Below are 27,170 nucleotides of genomic sequence, written 5' to 3'. Positions count from 1 at the left end.
CATAACTGAGCCAGAAGACCCCAGGTTTGATCCATAATTTTTGGAGAGATAGCTGATCTCAGCTGGGGCAACAATAGGGGTGCTACAATTAGCCCCAATAATTCAGGTTTGCGAAGGAGTGGGGAGAAAATCAGTCTGGTTCCCACCAGTGTTCCCTGTAATTTATTTTGGCCTTGCGCGGCCCCTACCAGGGGCTGTGCGGGCCATTCAAAATACCGTGCATGTGCGTTTTTTACATTCCCACTCCCGATTGCGATCCAACAACCCCTCCAGGAAAGTGCACAGAGAAGTCAGGTGAGGACGTGATTTGGCTTGACTGTGATGCTGCCCCTCCCATATCTATCAACACTTGTCATCAAACTTTACAGATGGACACTTGAACACCCAGTCTTCATGGAACTCTACCCCAAGCAAATAGAAGTTTACAAAATTGTTGGTCACTAGAAGATGTATATTTGTACTTCAATTTCCTTAATACTGTTCCTCCTATCAATATTTTGAGATAAATCACAAGAACAGCAAATAGAGTATATTTTCCTCTGGCTTCGAATTTGATGGAAAAAGTCAATGCAAGTGTAAAACGCATATCCCCATTTTCATACTCGCACCAGCATTTTTGCCCACTTTATATATATCCCAGTGAGTTTCCCTGTTGCATGGACCTGAACATTCAAATAGGAGAAGGAAAATCAAGTAGTCTCCTGCCAGTGTAAATCAACACAACTCCACGTAATATCAAGAAACGGCCGAGTGCACTGAATACAACAAAGGCTACGGGCCTTGACAACATCCCGGCTATTGTGCTGAAGACTTGTGCTCCAGCCGAGCCACGCCTCTAGCCAAGCTGTTCCAGTACAGCTACAACACAGGCATCTATCTAACAGTGTGGAAAACTGCCCAGGTATGTCCTGTCCATAAAAAGCAGGACAAATCCAATACAGCCAATTACCACCCCATCAGTCTACTCTCAATCATCAGCAAAGTGATGGAAAGTGTCGTCAACAGTGCTATCAAGTGGCACATACTCATCAATAACCCGCTCACTGATGCCCAGTTTGGGTTCCGCCAAGAACACTCAGCTCCCGACCTCATTACAGCCTTGATCCAAACATGGACAAAAGGAGCTGAATTCCAGAGGTGAGGTGAGAGTGACTGCCCTTGACATCAAGGCAGCATTTGACCGAGTGTGGCATCAAGGAGCCCGAGTAAAATTGAAGTCAATGGGAATTGGGGGGGGGGAACAATTCTCCACTGGCTGGAGTCATAACTAACACAAAGGAAGGTGGTTGTAGTGGTTGGAGGTCAATCATCACAGCCCCAGGACATCGCTGCAGGGGTTCCTCAGGGCAGTGCCCTAGGCTCATCCATCTTCAGCTGCTTCATCAATGACCTTCTCTCCAACATAAGGTCAGAAATGGAGATGTTCGCTGATGACTGCAGTGTTCAGTGCCATTCACAACTCCTCAGATAATAAAGCAGTCCATGCCCACATGCAACAAGACTTGGACGACATTCAGGCTTGGGCTGATAAGTGGCAGGTAAGTGCCAGGCAATGACCATCTCCAACAAGCGAGAGTCTAACCACCGGGGATGGCATTAAAAGGGAAATTAGAGAAGCGTGCAATAAGGGCACAGCAGTCATCATGGGTGTCTTTAATCTACATATAGATTGGGCTAACCAAATTAGTAACAATACTGTGGAGGAGGAATTCCTGGAGTGTTTATGGGATGGTTTCCTGGACCAATATGTCAAGGAACCAACCAGAGATCAGGCCATCTTAGACTGGGTATTATGTAACGAGAAAGGATTAATTAGCAATCTTGTTGTACGAGGCCCCTTGGGTTGGAGCGATCATATTATGATCGAATTCTTCATTAAGATGGAGAATGAAGTAGTTGACCCAGAGACTAGGGTCCTGAATTTAAATAAAGGAAACGACGATGGTCTGAGGCGAGAGTTGGGTAGGATTGACTGGGGAATGTCACTGAAAGGGTTGACAATGGATAGGCAATGGCAAACATTCAAAGACCGCATGGATGAACTACAGAATTTGTTCATCCCAGTTTGGCGTAAAAATAAAAAAAGTGACTCAACCGTGGCTAACAAGGGAAATTAGGGATAGCATAAGATCCAAGGAGAGGACATATAAATTGGCCAGAAAAAGCAGAAAACCTGAGGATTGGGAGCAGTTTAGGATTCAACAAAAGAGGACAAAGGGATTAATTAAGAAGGGGAAAATAGAATGAGAGTAAGCTTGCAGGGAACAAAAACTGACTGTAAAAGCTTTTATAGATATGTGAAGAGAAAAAGATTGGTGAAATCAACCGTAGGTCCCTTGCAGTCAGAATCAGGGGAATTTATAATGGGGAACAAAGAAATGGCAGACCAATTAAATACATACTTTGGTTCTGTCTTCACAAAGGAGGACACAAATAACCTCCCAGAGATGCCGGGGAACATAGGGTCTGATGAAAGGGTGGAACTGAAAGAAATCAGTATTTGTAGGGAAATGGTGTTAGGGAAATTGATGGGATTGAAGGCCGATAAATCCCCAGGGCCTGATAATCTACATCCTAGGGTACTTAAGGAAGTGGCCCTAGAAATAGTAGATGCATTGCTGATCATCTTCCAACATTCGATGGAATCTGGAACAGTACCCATGGATTGGAGGGTAGCTAATGTTACCCCACTATTCAAGAAAGGTGGTAGAGAGAAAACAGGGAATTACAGACCGGTAAGCCTGACATTGGTAGTGGGGAAAATGCTAGAGTCCATTATAAAAGATGTAATAGCAGAGCAGTTGGAAAACAGTGACAGGATCAGACAAAGTCAACATGGATTTACAAAAGGTAAATCGTGCTTCACTAATCTACTGGAATTTTTTGAGGATGTAACTGGTAAAATAGATAAGGGAGAACCAGTGGATGTGGTGTATTTGGACTTTCAGAAGGCTTTCGATAAGGTCCCGCATAAGAGATTAGCGTGTAAAGTTAAGGCACATGGGATTGGGGGCAAGGTATTGACTTGGATAGAGAACTGGTTGGCAGACAGAAAGCAAAAAGAGTTGGAATAAACGGCTCTTTTTCCGAGTGGCAGGCAGTGACTAGTGGGATACCGCAGGGATCGGTCCTTGGACCCCAGCTATTCACAATATATATTAATGATCTAGACAAGGGAACTAGATGTAATATCTCCAAATTTGCAGACGACACAAAGCTGGGTGGCCGTGTGTGCTGTGAGGAGGATGCCAAGAAAATCCAGGATGATTTGGACAGGTTGGGTGATTGGGCAGAAGCATGGTAGATGCAATATAATGTGGATAAATGTGAGGTTATCCACTTTGGTGGCAAAAACAAGGCGGCAGATTATTATCTGAATGGCAATAGATTGGGAGAAGGGGAAGTGCAACGAGACCTGGGTGTCCTTGTGCACCAGTCGCTGAAGGTAAGCATGCAGGTGCAGCAGGCGGTTAAGAAGACAAATGGTATGTTGGCCTTCGTAGCGAGAGGGTTTGAGTACAGGAAAAAGGATGTCTTGCTCCAGTTGTACAGGGCCTTGGTGAGACCACATCTTGAGTATTGTGTGCAGTTTTGGTTGCCTTATCTGAGGAAGGATGTTCTTGCCATGGAAGGAGTTCAGCGAAGATTCACCAGGCTGATACCTGGGATGGCAGGAATGACGTATGAGGAGAGATTGGGTCGATTGGGCTTGTACTCGCTGGAGTTTAGAAGAATGAGAGGGGATCTTATTGAAACTTATAAAGTTCTGCCAGGACTGGACAGACTAGATGCAGGAAGGATGTTCCCGATGGCCGGGGAGTCCAGAACCAGGGGTCACAGTCTAAGGATAAGGGGTAAGCCATTTAGGACAGAGATGAGGAGGAATTTCTTCACCCAGAGAGTGGTGCACCTGTGGAATTCTCTACCACAGAAGGCAGTAGAGGCCAATTCATTAAATATATTCAAGAAGGAGTTGGATATATTTCTTAAGGCTAAAGGGATCAAGGGGTATGGGGAGAAAGCAGGGACCGGGTACTGAATTTGGATGATCAGCCATGATCGCATTGAATGGCGGAGCAGGCTCGAGGGGCCGAATGGCCTACTCCTGCTCCTATCTTCTATGTTTCTATGCCCCTTGACAATCAACGGCATTACCATTGCTGAAACCCCCATCAACATCCTGGGGGTCACCATTGACCAGAAACTTAATTGGACCAGCCACATAAATACTGTGGCAACAAAAGCAGGTCAGAGGCTAGATATTCTGCAGCGAGTGTCTCACCTCCTGACTCCCCAAAGCCTTTCCACCATCTACAAGGCACAAGTAAGGAGTGTGATGGAATACTCTCCACTTGCCTGGATGAGTGCAGCTCCAACAACACTCAAGAAAGCTCGACACCATCCAGGACAAAGCAGCCCGCTTGATTGGCACCCCATCCACCACCGGCGTACCGTGGCTGCAGTGTATAGCATCTGCAAGATGCACTGCAGCAACTCGCCAAGGTTTCTTTGGCAGCACCTCCCAAACCCGCAGCCTCTTCCATCTAGAAGGACAAGAGCAGCAGGTGTATGGGAACACCACCACCTCCAAGTTCCCCTCCAAGTCACACACCATCCTGACCTAGAAGTATATCGCCATTCCTTCATCGTCACTGGGTCAAAATCCTGGAACTCCCTCCCCATCAGCACTGTGGGAGTACCTTCACCACACAGACTGCAGCGGTTCGAGAAGGCAGCTCACCACCACCTTCTCAAGGGCAATTAGGGATGGGCAATAAATGCTGGCCTTGCCAGTGACACGCACATCCCATGAACGAATAAAAAAAAACCTCAAAGTGAAAAAAACTAAAACCATGCGAGCAGCACTTGGGTTTCTTGAGTTGTGTATATCGTGTGGTTTGCCATAAAATGATGCTTCTAGAGTGAGTCCAAAGAACCTTTTCTCAAGCGTTTTAATTTAAAAGTTGCTCATGCAGTTTTCTGATTGTGGTATACAGCACATACCCATTAGTTCCAGTTGTGCTTGAGAACAAGATCATATACAATATGAGAAGAGGTATTATAACAGCAGATATTCTTCAGAGGTTATAAAGACTGAGACACAAGGTCACAGCCTGGGTCATCGCAGAATTTTGTACTGACTAGCTCAAGTAGTACATTAGTACAGGACTATGAACAGGTTGGACACCAGTCCCTTGGCCAGGAAATGGAATGTGGTCAGAGGAAATGGCAAATTGGATCCAAAATTGGCTCAGTGGCAGGAAGCACAGAGTAATGGACAACGGGTGTTTTTGTGACTAGAAGGCTGTTTCCGGTGGGGTTTCGCAGTGCTCAGTATTAGGTCCCCTGCTTTTTTGTGGAGAAAATAGAAGAACATCTAGAAACGAAAATATAATAGTCAGCATGGATTTCAAAAGGGAAAGTCTTGCTTGACCAAACTAATTGAATTTTTTGAAGAGGTAACAGAGAGAGTAGACAAGGGTAATGCAGTATTTTATCTAGATTTTCAAAAGGCCTTCAATAAAATACCACATAATAAGACTAATGAATATGGTCAGGGAATGCGGAGTCAGGGGACAAGTAGCAGAATGTATAGCTAGCTGGCTTTAAGACAGAAAGCAGAGAGTAGGGGTAAAGGATAGCTATTCAGAGTGGCAGAAGGTGGGTAGTGGTGTTCCACAAGGATAAGTGCTGGGACCACTGTTGTTCACAATTTATATTAGCGATTTAGACTTTGGAATCAAAAACAATTTCTAAATTTGTGGACGACACCAAATGGGGGGGGGAAAAGCCAATACTAAGGAAGACTGAAACAAATTACAAGAAGATATTAATAAACTTGCAGAATGGGCATATAATTGGCAAATGAAATTCAACACAGATAAATGTGACGTATCACATTTTGGTAAGAAAAGTAGGGAGGTCACATATTACTTGGAAAATAAGAATCTAAATGGGGTAGAAGAACAAAGGGATCTAGGAATACAAATACACAAATCACAAAGTATCGACACAGGTTAACAAGACCATAAAAAAAGCAAACCAAGCACTCGGGTTTATTTCTAGAGGGATAGAATTGAAAAGTAGTGAAGTTATGCTAAACTTGTATCGAACCTTGGTTAGACCACACTTGGAGTACTGTGTGCAATTCTGGTCGCCATATTATAAAAAAGGATATAGAGGCACTGGAGAGGGTGCCGAGAAGATTTACAAGGATGATACTAAAAATGCAAGGGTACACCTATCAGGAAAGTGGCAGATGGACTATAATGTGGGGAAATGTCAGGTTATTCACTTTGGTAGGAAGAATAGAAAAACAGAATATTTTTTAAATGGTGAGAAACTTTCAAATGTTGGTGTGGAGAGAGATTTGGGTGTCCTTGTGCATGAAATACAGAAAGCTAGCATGTGGGTTCAGCAAGCAATAAGGAAGGCAAATGGCATGTTGGCCTTTATTGCAAGGGGGTTGGAGTACAAGAATAAGGAAGTCTTGCTACAATTGTACAGGGCCTTGGTGAGACCACACCTGGAGTACTGTGCACAGTTTTGGTTTCCTTCTCCCTTAAGATCAGTCTCGCGTATCCCAGGTGGGGACATCGACCTCCTTTCCCTCCAGTCCGGTTATTCCCCCTTTGCAGTTGTTATTGCATAGTATCAGAATGGATGTCCGTTACCTCAGCCCACTCCATGGGCTGCGGACACACAATTGGCTCTGGATCAGTCTGGGGAAGCTGCTCCCCTGTTCATGTTCAACCCCCACATGCAGTGGCTATCATCTGATCTCCCGGTTGTCTGTGTTCCCTCATCCATGGCACCCGAAATTTTTGATCTCCTACACTCACATCCGGTAGGAGGGCACTATTCAGCTGATGCAACTGTTCAGAAACTACGCAAATTTGCATGGTATCCCGATTGCATCACAGATGTCACTCATAGGGTGAATCGTTGTCTGCCCTGTTTACAGCACAATCCAAGTGCCCACACTAATCGGGCACTGTTGCGCAGTCCCCCTCCTCCCGATGGGCCGTTTACCCACCTTCAAATTGATTTTATAGGGCCCTTACCTACAGGACCTTTGGGCTTGTGGTATTGTCTAGTTATAGTTGATACATTTACTAAATGGAAGGAGGCTTTTCCATGTAAAACAAACACCGCATTGACAGCAGCTCGCCTTTTATTGGGTGAGGTGATCTGCAGGTGGGGAGTGCCAATTCAAGTTGATAGTGATCAGGGATCACACTTTACCGCCCAAATTTTTACCGAATTGCAACGGATAATGGGTATCTCGCATAAACTTCACATCTCCCATCACCCACAATCATCTGGTATAATGGAAAGAGGAAACCGAACTCTGAAAACTATGTTAAACAAATTTTGTGCAGATCACCCCACCAAATGGTCCAGTATGTTGCCAATGTGTCTAATGGCCATTAGATCCACCCCGCATAGCACAACGGGTATCTCACCCTACCAGGCTATGACCGGGCGACTAATGCGAATGCCAGCCCATCTGTTAACTCCTTCAGCCACACCCTTAGTACAGGGAATTGCAACCAAAAATGGCTTGAAATGGTGGTAGAGAACATAGAACAAACTAACATGTTTGTAGCTACACAAACAAGGCAATTCAAAAAACCAGGCAAAGAAATACTTCGACAAGAAGGTCCGACCATTTGAGTATCAAGTGGGAGATATTGTAATGGTACTAAACTATGGGAAGAAGCAACATTGCTTCGAACCAAAGTGGAATGGCCCCTTCCCGATTATTGACAGGGCCAGTCCTTCAGTTTATCTGGTCCAATTCCCTGGGAAAAAGGGGAGAGCCAAGATGGCTAAATGGTACCATATCAATCAGTTGAAAACTGTGAAAGAATAAGTATTCCTAAACTGTAGCTTTCTTCACAATTTCTGTATTCTTTGTTTTGTATCATTGTCGCTTGAAATATATATACGTAGTCGACATGCTAATGATTGCAAGACTGAATTATAACTGTGACTGTAATAATTGTGTTTTGTAGGTAACAGAGCGTGGGAAAAGCCAATACGATCCACTATGAGCTGCACAATTATGTGGCACAATTCAGGTACGACATTCTCCTGTTGTCTGAGGAATTCAGTGAGCTTGTGATGTGACTGAACTCCCCCCTAAAGCAATTTTATGTTTTGGAGCAAGACAATTTGAGAATATTGAAATTGACAGCATCGGGGATGATTCACACTGGTGGAATATTGGGGTTTATACATCAGCTCACCCATAGGTTCGTATCATTTCACATGCTCTGGTAGTTCTTGAACTTGTAATGATAGTGTATTTGATATATGTATACAATATGTAGTAAGACATTGATACATAAGCCAATTGTATACTCATGCCTATGACTAACCAGCACTAACAAATTAATTGAGCACACCGAAAGAGAAGATCCGAAGCAATGTAGAGGATACCCCAGGTGGGGAAAGATCAGGAAAGATAGAAGAAACAGAGGATACCCCAGGCGGGGCAGAATTGGAACACCGGAACAGTGAATTGAATCGTTGAACCAATAATTTAGAGTTTGCACGGTTGGTAGAGGTTCGTAAATGAGAGGTCGAAATAGAGTTTTTCTCCCTCTCAAGGTGGGGACTGTTAGAAACTAGGGGTGCCTAAAAATGTATATGGCTTTTAAATAAGTTTCGTTTTCCTGGGAAGCTTGCATTAGAATTTGAGACAGTCTTTTTAATCAGTTAGATTAGGTGAAACATAAACATTCCACACGGGGGCCCATAGGACGGTCCTGCCAGGCTAGTTATCTGTTGTTTGTAAGTTAGGGTTTTGACTTTGTTAATGTATCTTTAATTTGGCCAGTGAAGGCCCAGCCTATGTTTCTTCCATTATTACTTATAACCATATTATAATCGCCACAGATAGAATTTGGAGTTTGTTTAGCAGAACTGCTTACATAGAAACATAGAAGATAGGAGCAGGAGTAGGCCATTCGGCCCTTCGAGCCTGCTCCGCCATTCAATGAGATCATGGCTGATCATCCAAATTCAGTACCCTGTCCCTGCCTTCTCCCCATATCCCTTGATCCCTTTAGCCTAAAGAAATATATCCAACTCTTTTTTGAATATATTTAATGAACTGGCCTCCACCGCCCTCTGTGGCAGAGAATTCCACAGGTTCACCACTCTCTGGGTGAAGAAATTCCTCCTCATTTCAGTCCTAAATGGCTTACCCCTTATCCTTAGACTATGACCCCTGGTTCTGGACTCCCCAGCCATCAGAAACATCCTTCCTGCATCTAGTCTGTCCAGGCCTGACAGAATTTTATAGGTTTTGATGAGATCCCCTCTCAATCTTCTAAACTCCAGTGAGTATAAGCCCAATCGACACAATCTCTCCTCATACGTCATTCCTGCCATCCCAGGTATCAGCCTGGTGAATCTTCGCTGCACTCCTTCCATGGCAAGAACATCCTTCCTCAGGTAAGGCGACCAAAACTGCACACAATACTCAAGGTGCGGTCTCACCAAGGCCCTGTACAACTGTAGCAAGACATCCTTGTTCCTGTACTCGAACCCTCTCGCTACAAAGGCCAACATACCATTTGCCTTCTTAACCGCCTGCTTACCTTCAGCGACTGGTGCACAAGAACACCCAGGTCTCTTTGCACTTCCCCTTCTCCCAATCTATTGCCATTCAAAAAATAATCTGCCTTCCTGTTTTTGCCACCAAAGTGGATAACCTCACATTTATCCACATTATAGTGCATTTGCCATGTTTCTGCCCAATCACCCAACCTGTCCAAATCGTACTGGAGTCTCATGACATCCTCCTCACAGCTTACCCTCCCACCCAGCTTTGTGTCGTCTGCAAATTTGGAGATATTACATCCAATTCCCTCGTCCAGATCATTAATATATATTGTGAACAGCTGGGGTTCTAGGACCGATCCTTGCGGTACCCAACTAGTCACTGCCTGCCACTCGGAAAACGACCCGTTTATTCCAACTCTTTGCTTTCTGTCCGCCAACCAGTTCTCTATCCAAGTCAGTACCTTGCCCCCAATCCCATGTGCCTTAATTTTGCACCCTAATCTCTTATGCGGGACCTTATCGAAAGCCTTCTGAAAGTCCAAATACACCACATCCACTGGTTCTCCCTTATCTATTTTACCAGTTACATCCTCAAAAAATTCCAGTAGATTAGTCAAGCATGATTTACCTTTTGTAAATCCAGGTTGACTTTGTCCGATCCTGTCACTGCTTTCCAAGTGCTCTGCTATTACATCTTTTATAATAGATTCTAGCATTTTCCCCACTACCGATGTCAGGCTTACCGGTCTATAATTCCCCGCTTTTTCTCTACCACCTTTTTTGAATAGATATAAAAGTTAATTAGGAAAAGACAGAGAAGGATAAGGTATCCATCTTAGAATGGGCCATTTGCTAGATGAAGGTGAGATAGCGACTGATTAATGTGCGACAGCTCTGGCTGGGGCCATGATTAAGAGGAACAGGGCCGGGCCTTGTACTTGCTGGGAAAAAGGGGGAGAGAGTAAAAAGAGCTAAGATGGATTCCAATGGAGGAACCTGCAAAATGTAAAAAAACAAGGAGGAAGTAATGAGACCTTCTTTTGGGGAGGGCTTTCATCCAAACACAAAGACAAAGAACTTAAGCTGTCATTGGTTGATGAAGTCTTGGAGGAACCTCTATAGGTTAAATGGTCTTGTCAATAACTTGGCCTCAGGCCCACCCCTAAAAGAGAATAAAAAGTGACACCCCAAGGGCTTGCACACAGACAGTGGAAGGGAGAGCCGAACAGCTGGTCGAACGCTCTTTTAAGAGTGATCCCATGCTCACCATCGAAGGCCCGAGAGAGAGAGAGAGAGAGAGACCAGAAGCCAGAGAACTATTTACGCATGCCAGCCGTCTGTCCGACCGGGTCCGATATCAGTTGCTCGTCACGGTCGTATGTTTTTGCTGTATTACTAGTGTGTTATATTCCGTCCTAAACTCTGATTAAACACAATATACCCACCATATTGGTTTGTACTTGATCCTGTTTACCAGAGATACGTGAATCTCTAACAGTCTCCTTATCGAAGGAAGGATATACTTGCCTTGGACGCGGTGCAACAAAGGTTCACTAGATTGATTCCTGGGATGAGAGGGCTGTCCTATGATGAGAGATTGTGTAGAATGGGCCTATACTCGCTGGAGTTTATAAGAATGAGAGGTGATCTCATTGAAACATACAAGATTCTGAAGGGGATTGACGGTAGATGCGGAGAGGTTGTTTCCCCTGGCTGGAGTGTCTAGAACTAGGGGGCATAGTTTCAGGATAAGGGGTAGGCCATTTAAGACTGAGATGAGGAGGAATTTCTTCACTGAGGGTTGTGAATCTTTGGGATTCTCGGCCCCAGAGGGCTGTGGATGCTGAGTCTTTGAGTATATTCAAGGCTGAGATAGATAGATTTTTGGACTCTAGGGGAATCAAGGGATATGGAGATCGGGCAGGAAAGTGGAGTTGAGGTTGATGATCAGCCATGATCTTATTGCATGGCGGAGGGGCCGTATGGCCTACTCCTGCTCTTATTTCTTATGTTCTTAGGAAAGGATAAACAGGCTAGGTCTCTCTTCTCTTGAAAAAGGCTGAGGGGTGACCTTGTGGCATTGCTGTGGTAAACCACTGCTAACTCTGTACATGTCTGTGTGGTAAACCACTGTTAACTCTGTACAGGTCCGGGCATGTCTCTGCCGCTGGCTCCACCCCTAAGCCCAGGTATAAAGGTGACTCACCACCCTTCCCCCGGGAGCTCTTAGGATGGATCCACTAGCAGAGGCATGCTCCAGTTCTTAGTCAATAAAAGCCTACTTCGTATAAGTTCAACTCGTAGTCTTTGGTGTTGTTGATAGTGCATCAATTTTATTGACTAAATTTTCGACATGGAGCAAATCTTGAAGCCGGAACGTTTAGACCTGGATCCTCAAGCAGCAGATGCAGCCAATAACTTTAAACACTGGCTGAGCTGTTTCGAAGCCTTCCTGGAGGCCTCCAGCACTACCGTCACTACAGATGACGCGAAACGGCTTGTCTTGAACTCACGGGTGAGCCACCGAGTCTACTCGATCATCCGAGACGCCACAACTTACGCGGCCGCCATCGCGACGCTAAAGGAACAATACGTGAGGCCTGTTAACGAGGTCTACGCCAGACACCTCCTGGCTACCCGAAAACAGCGCCCCGGGGAATCGGGCGCCGAATATTTACTGGCACTGAGAGTCCTCGGCCGGGCCTGTAATTGCAAAGCGGTGACGGCCAAGGAATGCACGGAAGACCTGATCCGAGACGCCTACGTAGCCGGCATCAGGTCCAACTATACACGGCAGAGGCTGCTGGAACAGAGGGGGCTCGACCTGCAGAAGACGGTGGCCCTCGCTAACTCGTTAGACGTGGCCCTCCAGAACATGGATGCCTACCCCCCTGACCGGATGGCCACGTGGATGTCACGGGAGCAGCCATCTTGGGACCCGGTAAGGCCACAAGCCGCCAGCAGCCCAACTACAGCTGCAATGACCAGAGGCCAGAAATGCTACTTCTGCGGCCAGGCCAAGCACCCCAGACAGCAATGCCCAGCAAAGGACGTGACCTGCTCCAAATGCGGCAAGAAAGGCCACTACGCGAGAGTGTGCAGGGCGAAATCGACCCCCAATTCCAGCAGCGCCGCGTGTGAACCGTGCAGGCCGCCATTTTGGACCCCACCAACCACGTGTGAGCTGTGCGGACCGCCATTTTGGGCACCACCAGCCGCGGGGGAGCCGCCATCTTGGACACCATTTCGGGACCAGGCCCCCAGCGCGGGCGAATACTACAGCGACCCATCGACCTCGACGATGGCCTCCATCACCCTGGACCAATCTAGGCCCCATCAACTAGCCAGGTCCATGATGAACGTAAAGGTAAATGGCCATGCCACAAATTGCCTTTTCGACTGCGGAAGCACGGAGAGCTTCATCCACCCTGACACGGTGCGACGCTATTCCCTATCGGTTATGCCCACACGCCACCAGGTCTTTATGGCCTCAAAGTCCCATACGGCGGACGTCGGCGGCTACTGTGTAGCGACTCTGACAGTGAACGGCGTGGAGTAGAGATTTTAAATTCCTCGTCCTGCCACAGCTCTGCGCTCCCGTACTGCTAGGATTAGACTTCCAGTGCCATCTGGAGAGCGTCACGATGGCATATGGCGGGCCCCTGCCCCCACTTACAGTCTGCAGCTGGCAGAATTTAAACACGGCAGCCGGCAGAATTTAAACACGGCGCCGCGCAAAGTATGCAGCCTGTCCACCCTGAAGGTCAAACCCCCCCCGTTGTTCGCTAACCTCGCCAAAGACTGCAAGCCAATTGCTACTAAAAGCAGGCGGTACAGTGCCGGGGATAGGAGCTTTATTAAATCAGAAGTAGAAAGACTCCTGAGGGAAGGGATTATCGAGGGCAGCACCAGCCCATGGCGAGCCCAAGCGGTGGTAGTGAAGACCGGCGAAAAACAGCGCCTGGTTATTGATTACAGCCAGACGATCAATCGATACACGCAATTAGACGCATACCTACTTCCCCGCATATCTGACATGGTCAACCAGATAGCACAATACCGGGTATTCTCGACGATTGATCTGAAGTCGGCATACCACCAGCTCCCCATCAGGCCCGAGGACCGCCAGTACACGGCCTTCGAGGCTGACGGTCGCCTCTACCACTTCCTTCGAGTCCCCTTCGGCGTCACCAACGGGGTCTCAGTCTTCCAAAGGGAGATGGACCGGATGGTTGACCAGAACGCGCTGCAGGCCACCTTCCCCTACCTAGACAACGTCACCATCTGCGGCATGACCACGACGCCAACCTAGAAAAATTCCTCCGTACGGCCCAACGGCTGAATCTGACATACAACAGAGAAAAATGTATGTTCCGCACCACGCGCCTCGCTATTCTTGGCTGCGTGGTGGAAAACGGAGTCATCGGCCCCGACCCCGACCGAATGCGCCCCCTCCTGGAACTACCCCTCCCCCACTGCCTAAAAGCCCTGAAGAGATGCCTAGGGTTCTTCTCTTACTACGCCCAGTGGGTGCCCAACTATGCGGACAAAGCCCGGCCCCTCATCAAGTCAACCTCCTTCCCCCTGACGGCAGAGGCCCGTGCGGCCTTCACCCTCATAAAAGAGGACATTGCGAAGGCCACAATGCACGCAGTGGATGAGTCCATCCCTTTCCAAGTGGAGAGCGATGCATCCGACTTCGCCCTAGCCGCAACCCTTAACCAGGCGGGGAGACCCGTGGCCTTCTTTTCACGGACCCTCCAGGGCCCCGAAATTCGACACTCCTCAGTCGAGAAGGAGGCCCAGGCGATAGTGGAGGCTGTACGGCACTGGAGGCATTACCTGGCCGGTAAACGTTTCACCCTGCTCACTGACCAACGGTCAGTAGCATTTAAGTTTAACAACAGACAAAGGGGGAAAATCAAAAATGATAAGATATTGCGGTGGAGGATCGAGTTATCCACCTACAACTACGATATCTTATACTGGCCCGGGAAACTTAATGAGCCCCCAGACGCCCTATCCCGTGGGACATGTGCCAACGCACAAGTCGATAGGCTACGGACCCTCCACAATGATCTCTGCCACCCGGGGGTCACCAGGTTCTTCCATTTTATTAAAGCTCGCAACCTGCCTTACTCCATCGAGGAGGTCAGGACCATGACCAGGAACTGCCAGGTCTGCGCCGAATGCAAACCGCATTTTTATAGGCCAGACAGGGCACACCTGATTAAAGCCACCCGCCCCTTCGAACGTCTCAAGGGGCCCCTTCCCTCCTCTGACCGCAACATGTACTTCCTCAATATTATTGACGAGTACTCCCGTTTCCCCTTCGCCATCCCCTGCCCGGACATGACCAGCGCCACAGTCATCAGGTGCCTCAACGACCTGTTCGCCATATTTGGCTTCCCCAATTACATCCACAGCGACAGGGGCTCGTCGTTCATGAGCGACGAGCTGCGCCAGTACCTGCTCGAGAAGGGCATAGTCACGAGCAGGACTACCAGCTACAACCCCCGGGGTAACAGACAGGTAGAGAGGGAGAACGCAACGGTGTGGAAGACCGCCATGCTCGCCCTAAAATCCAAGGGCCTCCCAATCTCCCACTGGCAAGATGTCCTCCCCGATGCGCTCCACTCCATACGATCACTGCTCTGTACTGCCACAAACGCCACCCCTCACGAGAAGATGTTCGTCTTCCCCAGAAAATCCACCTCGGGGACATCACTACCGCCATGGCTGACGTCTCCGGGACCCGTCCTGCTCAGGAAACACGTGAGGAGCCATAAGACGGACCCCCTGGTCGAAAAGGTTCACCTCCTCCACGCCAACCCACAGTACGCCTACGTGGCGTATCCTGACGGGCGGGAGGGCACAGTCTCAATTCGAGACCTCGCACCCTCAGGTACCACCCGAAACACCATCGATCACCATCCACTACCTCCACCCACCACCACTACCCACGACGCACCACCGGGGTGTCTACCACGAACTGACGGCAAGCTCTACCGCTGCCGAAGTTCTCGACCTGCTGGGGAACCCACCACAGACCGGCAAGTACTCAACCATTAAGGGCCGCTTGCTGCAGGCTTACGGCCTGTCCAAGGAGGAGAGGGCCCGCAGGCTTCTCTCACTACCAGGCCTCGGCGATTCTACCCCGACCCAGTTGATGAGCCGGATGCTTGCGCTCCTGGGCACTGAACCGCAGTGCTTTTTGTTTCGGGCCCTTTTCCTCAGCCTGCTTCCTCAGCAGGTACAGACTGCCCTCGCGGGGTCCCCGATCACGGACTGCGTACAACTGGCTGCCGCCGCGGACAAAGTTTTCGCCGTCGCCCAACTCGGCTGTGCAGCCGCGAGGCTCCCCGACACCACCGAGCGTGCGCCGCCACGCCAGGCCGCAGAACTATGCTACTACCACAAGGCCCAACGCTGCAGAGCACCCTGCTCGTTCGAGCAAACCAAGATGGCCGCCCGGTCCAACGCACCAGCCCCGCGCCGCCGCCTAGGCCCGCTCGACCGCCCCCCCGCCGCCACGATGGCCATCGGCACCGCAGGTAAACTGCTGTACACAACCGACTCTCTTTCAGGGCGCAGATTCCTTTGCGACACCGGAGCCCAATGCAGCATAATTCCTGCCTCCCAGCTCGACATCCAGGCAGGCCGCAGCGGCCCACCCCTCGTGGCGGCAAATGGCGCAGCCATCGCTACTTTCGGAAAGCGACGGGCCGAGGTTTGTTTCAACGGCCAGCGATTTACGTGGGATTTCGTGACGGCTTCGGTGGCACATCCTTTGCTGGGCGCCGATTTCCTTTGCGCCCACGGACTCCTGGTCGACATCCGCGACAGGCGCCTGATCGACGCAGCAACTTTCGCTTCACTGGCCTGCCAGTAGAGCAACAGCCCGGCCCTCGTCGGGTCCTGCTCCGCCCCAGCACATGACGACTACGCCCGCCTACTCGCAGATTTCCCGAGGCTCACACAACCGACCTTCTCAGCCGCGGCAGCCAAGCATGGGGTCGAGCACCACATCGCCACTACGGGACCACCAGTGTTCGCTCGAGCCAGACGCCTGGACCCAGCCAAGATGGCGGTGGCCAAGGAAGAATTCGCCACGATGGAAAAACTGGGCATCATCCGCCGCTCGAACAGCCCTTGGTCGTCCCCCCTCCATTGTGCCCAAGCCGGGCGGTGGCTGGCGCCCTTGCGGCGACTACAGACGGCTCAACGACGCCACCACGCCCGATAGATACCCCATTCCACACATCCAAGACTTCTCGGCACACCTAGCAGGAAAGTCCGTCTTTTCCAAGGTCGACCTGATTCGCGGCTACCATCAGGTCCCCGTCCACCACGCAGACGTCCAGAAGACGGCGGTCATCACCCCCTTCGGACTGTTCGAGTTCCTGCGCATGCCCTTCGGGCTTAAAAACGCCGCACAGGCCTTCCAACGGTTCATGGACTCCGTCCTATGGGACCTGAACTTCCTGTTCGTCTATCTGGACGATATCCTCGTGGCCAGTACCAGCAAGGCCGAGCACATCGCGCATTTGCGCTCCCTTTTCCAGCGCCTCAGCCAACACGGGCTAATCGTCAACCCGGCCAAATGCCAGTTCGGAGCAGCCCAAATTGACTTTCTCGGCCACAGAATCTCGCCAAGGGGAGCCATTCCCCTACCTTCCAAGGTGCAGGCGGTGGCGGACTTTCCCCAGCCCACCTCGGTTAAGGCGCTGCAGGAATTTTTGGGGATGGTCAATTTCTATCACCGGTTCGTGCCCAAGGCCGCCGCACTCATGCGCCCCCTCTACGAAGCCACCAGGGGCAAAACGGGCAAAGAGCAACTCACCTAGTCCAGCGAGATGGCGACAGCCTTCCACCAGACCAAAAGCGCCTTGGCCAACGCCACACTACTGGCCCACCCCATCCCGGGCGCCAAGACCGCCCTCACCACGGACGCCTCGGATTACGCCGTCGGCGCCGTCCAGCAACAGTGGCTCGAAGGCGCGTGGCAGCCACTGGCATTTTTCAGCCGACAGCTGCGCAAGAACGAGTAGGCCTACAGCACGTTCGACAGAGAGCTCCTGGCCCTGTTCCTGGCAATCCGGCGCTTCCGTTTCCTTCTGGAAGGCCGGCCGTTCACCGCATTCGTGGACCACAAGCCGCTCACTTTCGCCATGGCCAAAGTAACCGAACCCTGGTCCGCGCGCCAACAGCGCCAACTCAACTTCATCTCGGAGTTCACCACGGACATCCGCCACGTTGCCGGCAAGGACAATTTGGTGGCCGACTGCCTCTCAAGACCCTCGCTCCACGCAGTGCACCTTGGCGTCGACTACGCCAGCATGGCGAGAGACCAGGTTGCCGACACGGAGATCCAGGCCCTCAGGACGTCAACTACCAGCCTCACCCTGGCCGACATCCACTTCCACGCAGCCGGCACAACCCTCCTGTGCGACGTCTCAGTCCACTCGCCTAGGCCGGTCGTTCCAGCCGCCTGGCGCAAGCGAGTTTTCGACATCATCCACGGCCTTTCACATCCAGGGATGCGTGCGTCTCAGAAACTTATGTCCGCCAAGTTCGTCTGGCCTGGACTCCACAAGGATGTGAGAGACTGGACCAACACATGCGTGCCGTGTCAGCGCGCTAAGGTCCAGCAGCACACCAAGGCGCCATTGGAGTGTTTCCCGGTGCCCGAGAGGCGTTTCGACCACGTCCACGTCGATCTGGTAGGCCCCTTGCCGCCGTCGCACGGTTTTACACACCTGCTCACGATCGTCGACCGCACCACCAGATGGCCCGAGGTGGTTCCCCTCGCCTCCACCACCACGACCGACGTCGCGCGAGCTTTCGTCTCGACATGGGTGGCCTGGTTCGGCGTGCCGACCGACATATCCTCGGACAGAGGCCCCCAGTTCACCTCCCACTTGTGGAATGCCATCATCGCCGGCCTCGGCACCAAGTTGCACAGGACAACAGCCTACCACCCGCAGGCCAACGGGCTCTGCGAGCGCTTTCATCGTTCTTTGAAAGCCTCCCTCCGCGCCAGCCTGGCCGACACCAGCTGGATCAACAAACTACCCTGGGTTCTCCTGGGATTGCGTACTGCGCCCAAAGAGGACCTCCGCGCCTCTGCGGCCGAGATGGTCTACGGCCAACCGCTCAGAGTACCAGGCGACTTCCTCCCCCTGACAACGGAGCCGTGGTCGGCCGCCAGACAGCTTTCCCTGCACCAGGACGTGGCCCAGCAATTCCGTCCAGTGCCCACTTCGCAACACGGCCCGCAGCCGTCCTACGTGCCTCGAGACTTACGACATGCGGAGTTCGTCTTCGTGCGCTGGGACGCGCACAGAGGCCCGCTGCAGGCACCATACACCGGCCCCTTCCCAGTATTGGAGACGGGGGACAAAACTTTTCTTATCGATGTCGGCGGGAAGCCAGACCTTATTTCAGTAGACCGCCTCAAACCGGCGCACCTGGACCTCAGCTTCCCGTTTCGGCCGGCTCTTCCCCCACGGCGGGGCAGACCTCCCGCGTTGGCGGCGGCCCCACAAGAGGACCAAGACACGCCAGAACCTTACTTCCTGGCCGCCGCCCCACCTTCGCTGGCAGCCCGTCCAACCAGCCCACCGGCAGACCAGCCGCCAGACCAGCCGACGAACCAACCAGCCGACCTCCCAGACAGCCCTCCTCACACGCCAGATGGCTACTACAGCCGCTTGGTCAAACCTCCGCAGAGACTGACTTTTACAGTTAACGAGGATTCTGGGGGGGCGTATGTGGCATTGCCACATTGGGGAAACACTGTGTGTATGTAGATAAACCTGTATAATCCCCTTTTAACTGCTGTATTCCCCTCCCCCCGCAAGACAGTTGCAAGCTGAGGAATAAGGCATGTTCAGACTTGCCTGCTGCTGATAGAAGGAATACCAATCAGGTTCCAGCAGGTGACCAATCCGTGAGTCATCACAGGTTCGCGGGCTTCACGAATTCAGTACTGTATTGTGAGAGTTGGAGTAAAGACCTATTTCTTGTAGCTCGCTGTGTTGCCTATTTCTTTACGCGGGAGACCGTAGTCCCCCACAACCTAATAGAGGTCTTTAAAATCATGAAAGGTTTTGATAGAAAAAAAAAGTGTTTCCACTTGTGGGGAAGAGCAAAACTAGAGGCCATCAATATAAGATCGTCACCAAAAAATCAAATAGGGAATTCAGAAGAAACTTCTTTACCCAGAGAGTGGTGAGAATGTGGAACTCGCCACCACGGAGTGATTGAAGCGAATAGTATAGATGCATTTAAGGGGCAGTTAGATAAGCATATGAGGGAGAAGGGAATAGAGGGTTATGCTGATAGGGTTAGATGAGGAAAGACGGGAGGAGGCTCAAGTGGAGCATAAACACTGGCAAGGACTGGTTGGGCCGAATGGCCTGTTTCTGTGCCGTATATCCTATGTAATCCTATGTAATACAGGAAACTTTCATTTAAACAGAGGTTAAATGTCCGGAACGCTCTATCCACCAGCAAAATTCAGGAGTCAGTTCAGATAAGTTTTTTTACTTTTCGTTGCTTTTTTTCTCCAGTCGTGGCTCTGCAAGCGTCTAGCTGAAGCTGTTGCTTAGCTACAGAGACGCTTGCAAGCTGCGCCGACTGTTTGTTGCTTCAGACGGCGCTCAGAAGCTCCGTATGTTTTAACATTAGCGCTTGTTTCTCCGGCAGTGTTGATCGACCGGCACCAGCTCGGTCCAGTCAGTGCCGGATACCAGAAAGTTTCCTGTATCAATGATTTAGACTTCAATGTAGGGGGCATGATTAAGAAGTTTGCAGATGATATAAAAATTAGCCGTGTGGTTGATAGTGTGGAAAAAAGCTGTAGACTGCAAGAAGATATTAATGAACTGGTCAGGTGGGCAGAAAAGTGGCAAATGGAATTCAATCCGGAGAAGTAATGCATTTGGAAGGGCTAACAAGGCAAGGGAATACACAATAAATGGTAGGATACCGAGAAGTGTAGAGGAAGAGAGAGACCTTGGAGTGCATGTCCACAGATCCCTGAAGGTAGCAGGACAGGTAGATAAGGTGGTTAACAAGGCATATACAAGATATATTCTATGCCTTGGCTAATAAAGTAAGAGCAGGGAGGTTATGCTAGAACTGTATAAAACACTAGTCAGGCTACAGCTAGAGTACCGCGTACAGTTCTGGTCACATTACAGGAAAGATGTGTTTGCACTAGAGAGGTTACAGAGGAGATTTACAAGGATGCTGCCAGGACTGGAGAAAAGATTGGATAGGCTGGGGTTGTTCTGTATGGAACAGAGAAGGCTGAGGGGAGATTTAATTGAGGTGTATAAAATTGAGGGACCTAGACAGAGTGGATAGGAAGGACCTATTTCCCTTAGCAGAGAGGTCAATAACCAGGGGCAGAGTAATTGGTAGAAGGATTAGAGGGGAGTTTTTCACCCGGGGGGGGGGGGGGGGGGGGGGGGGGCATTCTGGAACGCACTGCCTGAAAGGGTGGTAGAGGCAGAAACCCTCATCACATTTAAAAAGTACTTGGGCATGCACTTGAAGTGCTGTAACCTGCAAGGCTATGGACCAAGAGCTGGAAAATGGTATTAGGCTGGATAGCTCTTTTTCGACCGGCACAGACATGGCCTCCTTCTGTGCCGTAAATTTATATGATTTTATGACACGGACCATTTAAAAAAAAAAAAATCTGGCAGCACCACACAAGCTTTTGAAAGAGAATTTCTCATAAGTATCCCATCTTTAGATTCCTTTGCAATGCCCCACCACAGATTCAGGACATACCTGGTACTGCTCACTGTCCTCAGTCTCGTCAATTTGCTTGTCCAACTGGACAAACTGTTTATTGATTTCATCCAGTTCAGCCTGTAGACGCTTGTATTGTTGCAGATCATTGTCAAACTCCCTCTTGTAATCTTGTCTCTGTTGATCTGAAGTGATTGGTGGGTATTGACTGCAAATGAAGTTCAATACTTATTAATACAATAATTTTACAAAAAGCTGGAAGAAAGTTACATGCTTTATTAATTGGCAACATGAACTCAAGAACAAGTTTCTCAGTACCTTTCCAAGTCTTCATCATCCAGTTCATCACAGGATTCTGCACCAGTTGTATAATCTGTTTCATAGTCCTCATTCTCTGGTCTTTTTGCTCGACCAGGTTTCCTCTTCCTAGGTGGCCTCCTCTGTGAGGATGGTTTGCTTTCATCAGACTCTCTGCTGGATGAATGTTGAGGTGGCTGCTCACGCATTAATGGAACTGAAACTTCAGGAACGCTACAACGAAAAATTTAACAGAAAAATTAAACAATTTATACCAGCCAATGTATTTGCCCTTTAACAGATTAGTTTGCAACACTTAAGGCGCTTTTATATTTGGGATCTGTGGAGATTAATGCCAAAGTAACTTCAGTGTACCACTCTCCCGAATTGCCTTCAGGAAAAGAATTGACTCACAATGGGGTATAATTCTATACACATTAGCAGGCTTGCAGCACCTCACTACTACAGCTGTACTCCAATACGGGTCACTATGTTCAGGAGAGGATGAGAGAAAAAAAACAAATGCCTGAGTGGCGGCTTTTATGCAACTCAAAAGGAACTGTTTATAGATGTGTAGCCAGGGTAGGTAAATAATTGGCAACCTTAGACCTCGAGAGAGCAGAAGCAGATGAGATCATCTTGTCTATATTTGTCAGCGGGTGAGCACTTAGTTACAAAACAAGCCAGTAAGAATAACACAAAAGAATGGACTGAAACTACAGGAAGCAAGAAATACTAATCAAGAAGTTGGAACAACCTGTACTTACCGAGTTGGCCGTACATCATTAGACCGCATTCTGTCTTCTCTATTGGGCTCGTAGTCCGAGTCATTCAGAGAACCATTAGGTTTGTAAGGATAGCCATCTGTGACGAGTTCGTCGGGAACCCCAGACACATTATTCATCTTGAACGGGCAAGAAAATATTGTAAAAATACTAGATTATTTATTTAAATGGTAATACTTTTGACAATATTTGTAGAACATTTAGTGCTCATTATTTACCATTTAATATTTCCTTTTTTGCAAGTTTTGTCTACTCCACCTTGTCACCTCTGCTCATGAGAAGCTGGACAGAAACCCTGCCCCAGTAGCCAGCTATTAGCAACTGCCCAGAAGTGACCAACACTGCAATTTCCAGTCAGCACCTCCTTAATTGACACAGCACAGATTGGGGTTTGCTTGTCACTCCTTCTCCAACACAGCATTATCCAGTATGTGTCTATATAGTCGCCACTTTCGCAAACTAGTTTTACAGCTCACTGGATCATCATTATATTTTATAATTTATCGTATCTCAGAATTGTCTCCTGGCACTTTATATAGATTAATACCTTGTATTTATATAGTGCCTTTAATGTAGTAAAATGTCCCAAGGCGCTTCACAGGAGTGTTACCAAATAAAATGTGACTCCAAGCCATGTGAAATATTAGGACAGACGAGAGATAGGATTTAAGGAGCGTCTTAAAGGAGAGGTAGAGGGGGTTAGGGAGGGAATTCCAGAGCTTAGGGCCTTGGCAGCTGAAGGCACGGCCACTGCAGGCATGTCCGCCAATGGTGGTGCAATTAAAATCGGGGCTGCATGAACGGCCAGAATTGGAAGAGCGCAGAGATCTGGGAGGCTGAAGAAGGGTACAGAGATAGGGAGGGGTGAGGCCATGGAGAGATTTGAAAATAAGGATGAGAATTTCTAAATTGAGGAGTTGCCAGACAGGGAGCCAATGTAGGTCAGCGAGCACAGGGGTGATGGGTGAACGGGACTTGGTGCGAGTTAGGATACGGGCAGCAGAGTTTTGGATGAGCTCAAGTTTATGGAGGGTGGAAGATTGGAAGCCAGCCAATGTGTTAGAATAGTCAAGTCTAGTGGTAACAAAGGCATGGATGAGGGGTTCAGCAGCAGATGAGCTGAGGCAGAGGCAGGGTCGGGTGATGTTACGGAGGTGGAAGCAGGTGGTGTTGGTGATGGAGCAGGTGTGGTCGGAAGCTCATCTCGGGGTCAAATACGACACCAAGGTTGTGAATGGTCTGGTTCAGCTTCAGACAGTTGCCAGAGAGGGGGATGGAGTCAGTGGCTAGGGAACGGAGTTTGTGGCGGGGACCGAAGACAATGGCTTAAATTTCCTAATGTTTAGTTGGAGGAAATTTCTGCCCATCCAGTACTGGATGTCAGGTCAAGCTGTGTGACAAATTAGAGACAGTGGGGGGGTCGAGAGAGGTGGGGGTGTGGTAGAGCTGGGTGTTGTCAGCGTACATATTGAACCTGATGTTGCCGAGGGGCAGCATATAGATGAGAAATAGGAGGGAGCCAAGAATAGATCCTTGGGGAACTCCAGAGGTAACAGTGCGGGAGCGGGAAGAGAAGCCATTGCAGGTGATTCTCTGGCTACGACTGGATAGATAAGAATGGAATCAGGCGAGTACTGTCCCACCCAGCTGGATGATAGAGGAGAGGCATTGGAGGAGGATGGTGTGATCAACTGTGTCAAAGGCTGCAGACAGGTCAAGGAGGGATAGTTTAACATGGTCAGTCACAAAGGATGCCACTTGTGACTTTGATTAGGGCCGTTTCAGTTACTTTGAAATTTTGTAGGCAAATGTAGTAGCAGTTTAGCAAACAGCAAAATCCCTAAAACAGCAATGAGGTAAATGACTAGTTAGTTAGCCTTTGGTGCTGGAGATAGAGGGAGGATTGATGGCCAGGATGCTGAAAACTAGCTGGTTTTCTTCAAATTGTGCCATGGAATGTTTAGGTCCACCTGCATCGCCACAGCAGGCAGTTCGCATTTCAGACAATGAAGCACTTTCTCAAATTGGACTGTTAGTCTACATTACGTGCTCAAAGTAGACGGAAGCTTGAACCCATAACTGAGTTAGAAAGAAGAGTACGATCAACTGCGCCAGGCCGACATTTTCAACTTTTATGGCTTCCAGTCAAATGATCCAAGCAGACTTACACATTGGCTGCATTAAACGTTTGAATTTTTCCTCAATATCCAAATTTTTCACCCTGCAGTATTTTGCTAGTGTAAGATGCACTTAAACAGATTCTTCCCATTGGGGATTTAGACACATTACATTTATTCTGATGAAGGGCCTATACCGGAAACATTAACCTATCTTTTCTCTTTAGATGCTGACTTGTGTTTTTCCAGCAACTATTTTGGTAATAACCCAAACCGTGTACAATATATACAGGTTAATTCATTAATATAACCAAGAACTGTAAAGTTCCAGGAATTAATGTGGGAAAAAAATTATTCTAAAAGTAGCTCCTACCAGTAAAAAGAAGTTGTGGACAGCTCCATATTAAAATCTATAATAAAATGATTTTGCTGTCACCAGCCCTCCATTCAATTAATTATAAACAGTATTTACACCCTTGAGCATCAATGTTTAAAAAAAATTAACACATCTGTACTAATACAGATCATGTATAGCTTCAACCATACCCCCCCCCCCCTTCTTGAATTAAATTGACAGGACCAGACTTAACCTGGTCAGAAGCAAGGACCCAATACAACCCAACCATTCATGCCTTTTCTCTCTCCTTTCGTAGATGCCCTGTAGTAGAAATATGACTGTTTGGTGCACCAAAAGGAATTTCACCCTAAATGCATCAAGGCATGTTCAAATATACATTGTATTATCAGTTTGCAAGAAGCTGATTGGATTTCCAAACTCATTTCCATTTTGACTATCAGTTAAAAATCATGATTTATTTTGCCAATTCTCCCTTGTTTTCTCCTCGCCTGCAAGTGTGGACTCTTACTAGGATACCATTCTACAGGTCTCACTCAAGTAACTGTTGTTTTGTGCAATTGCGGACAGAGTGTAGACTGGCTATTTGACTGTGAGGGCATCACCAACAAATCCTGTCCACATGCCAGTAGGAATCACTGGATAGAAATCAGGAGCAAGAATTCTGGGTGAATTTTCTTCTCCCTAGCCTGAAACACCCAAGGACAGGTGTAGCCTTTTGAGAGAAACTTTGTTGGATGCAAGGCGCTGAAGCTGCTCCCTACTTCATAGTCAGAAATAAATCCAAGGGATTCAGGAGAAACATCTTTATCCAGAGAGTGGTTAGAATGTGGAACTCGCTACCACAACAACAACTTGTACTTATATAGCGCCTTTAACGAAGTAAAATGTTCCAAGGCGCTTCACAGAAGTGTTGCAAGACAAAAATTTACATCGAGCCACATAAGAAATGAGGGCAGATGACCAAAAGCTTGGTCAAAAAGGTAGGTTTTAAGGAGTGTCTTAAAGGAGGGAAGAGAGGTAGAGAGGGAGTTCCAGAGCTTAGGGCATAGGCAGCGGAAGGCACGGCCACCAATGGTTGAATGGTTATAATTAGGGATGCTCAAGAGGGCAGAATTAGAGGAGCGCAGATATCTCGGGGGGGGGGGGGGGAGGGGGGTTTGTGGGGCTGAAGGAGATTACAGTGATAGGGAGGGGCAAGGCCATGGAGGGATTTGAAAACCATGATTAGAATTTTGAAATCAAGGCGATGCTTAACCAGGAGCCAGTAGGTCAGCGAGCACAGGGGTGATGGGTGAACAGGACTTGGTGCAAGTTAGGACACAGGGAGTTGCTGAGGTGAATAGCATAGATACATCTAAGGGGAAGCTAGATAAGTACACGAGGGAGAAAGGAATAGAAGAATATGCAGAAGTAGGGCGGGAGGAGACTCATGTGGAGCATTAACACCCTACAGATCAGTTGGGCTGAATGGCCTGTTTCTGTGCTGTAAATCTATGTAATTCAAAAAATTACCCAATTTTTTAACTTTAAAAAATATTTATTTTAGTTTTATTATCTTTGGCAATAATATAAGCAGTTGATCTGCTCTGAAGCCTAGGCTGGGAATCACTTGGTGTGAAACCAAGCTAACGGGCGGGTCAGAGTCCATTGTACAGGACACCAAGAATGTTGAAAGTGGAAGAGGTAATTGAGAACTAGTGATTAGGTGACACCAAACTGTTTCTCCATAGCAACACGTCAGAGGTTAGTATTTCAGTATGTGAACTGCAGGTACAAATCCTTGTGGTACAACATGTTGGCTCATCACACTGTTTTAATCTTTGGGTAGGGGTGAAGAAGGTAAAAAGAGAAAAAAATGGAAAGGTCAAATCCAGGTTGGTTCCTCCTGCCAACAGTTAGTGTAACAGTCAATGAGATTAATGATTTAAAAAAAAGTAATTAAATACTTTAAGGTTACAGGATACATATAGGCTTTCAAGTCGCACTCTAGGAGCCAGGTCTCCAGGGTCTTGTTGCTTTTAATTTTTAATCCGTTTTTTTTTAATATCCATCCTTATTTCAGGTTTCATTTCATCTATTTTTTCTTAAATGTAATACACAGTATAGTACTGAAACATGTAATATCATGAAATGCATATATTATTCTCAAGTGATTTTGTAATCTGGAGCACATACTTATTATAAATCAGAGTTTTTTCCTCTTTCAGGACTGGTGGACCTACTACGTGTTGCATCTGTAGAGTTTATTTTCTTCCTACATCTCCTCCATTT

General features: G+C 48.4%; 1 protein-coding gene across 2 annotated transcripts in view; it reads right to left on the bottom strand.

The window, feature by feature from the left end:
- oclnb (occludin b) overlaps positions 1-27,170 on the bottom strand; it is a 63,870-nt gene that overhangs the window by 3,388 nt on the left and 33,312 nt on the right. For both annotated transcript variants that reach the window (XM_085989854.1, XM_085989846.1), the window contains exons 5-7: positions 22,407-22,543; positions 21,661-21,873; positions 21,382-21,550 (exon numbers count right to left, since the gene is read on the bottom strand). In XM_085989854.1, the coding sequence (XP_085845980.1) occupies positions 21,382-21,550; positions 21,661-21,873; positions 22,407-22,543 (519 nt within the window). The remainder of the gene's footprint in view (positions 1-21,381; positions 21,551-21,660; positions 21,874-22,406; positions 22,544-27,170) is intronic.

Source organism: Somniosus microcephalus, chromosome 1 (genome assembly GCF_052327205.1).
Source record: "Somniosus microcephalus isolate GS21.2 chromosome 1, FLI_Smic_1.0, whole genome shotgun sequence".
NCBI lineage: Eukaryota > Metazoa > Chordata > Chondrichthyes > Squaliformes > Somniosidae > Somniosus > Somniosus microcephalus.
This window is presented reverse-complemented; position numbering and strand designations above follow the sequence as displayed.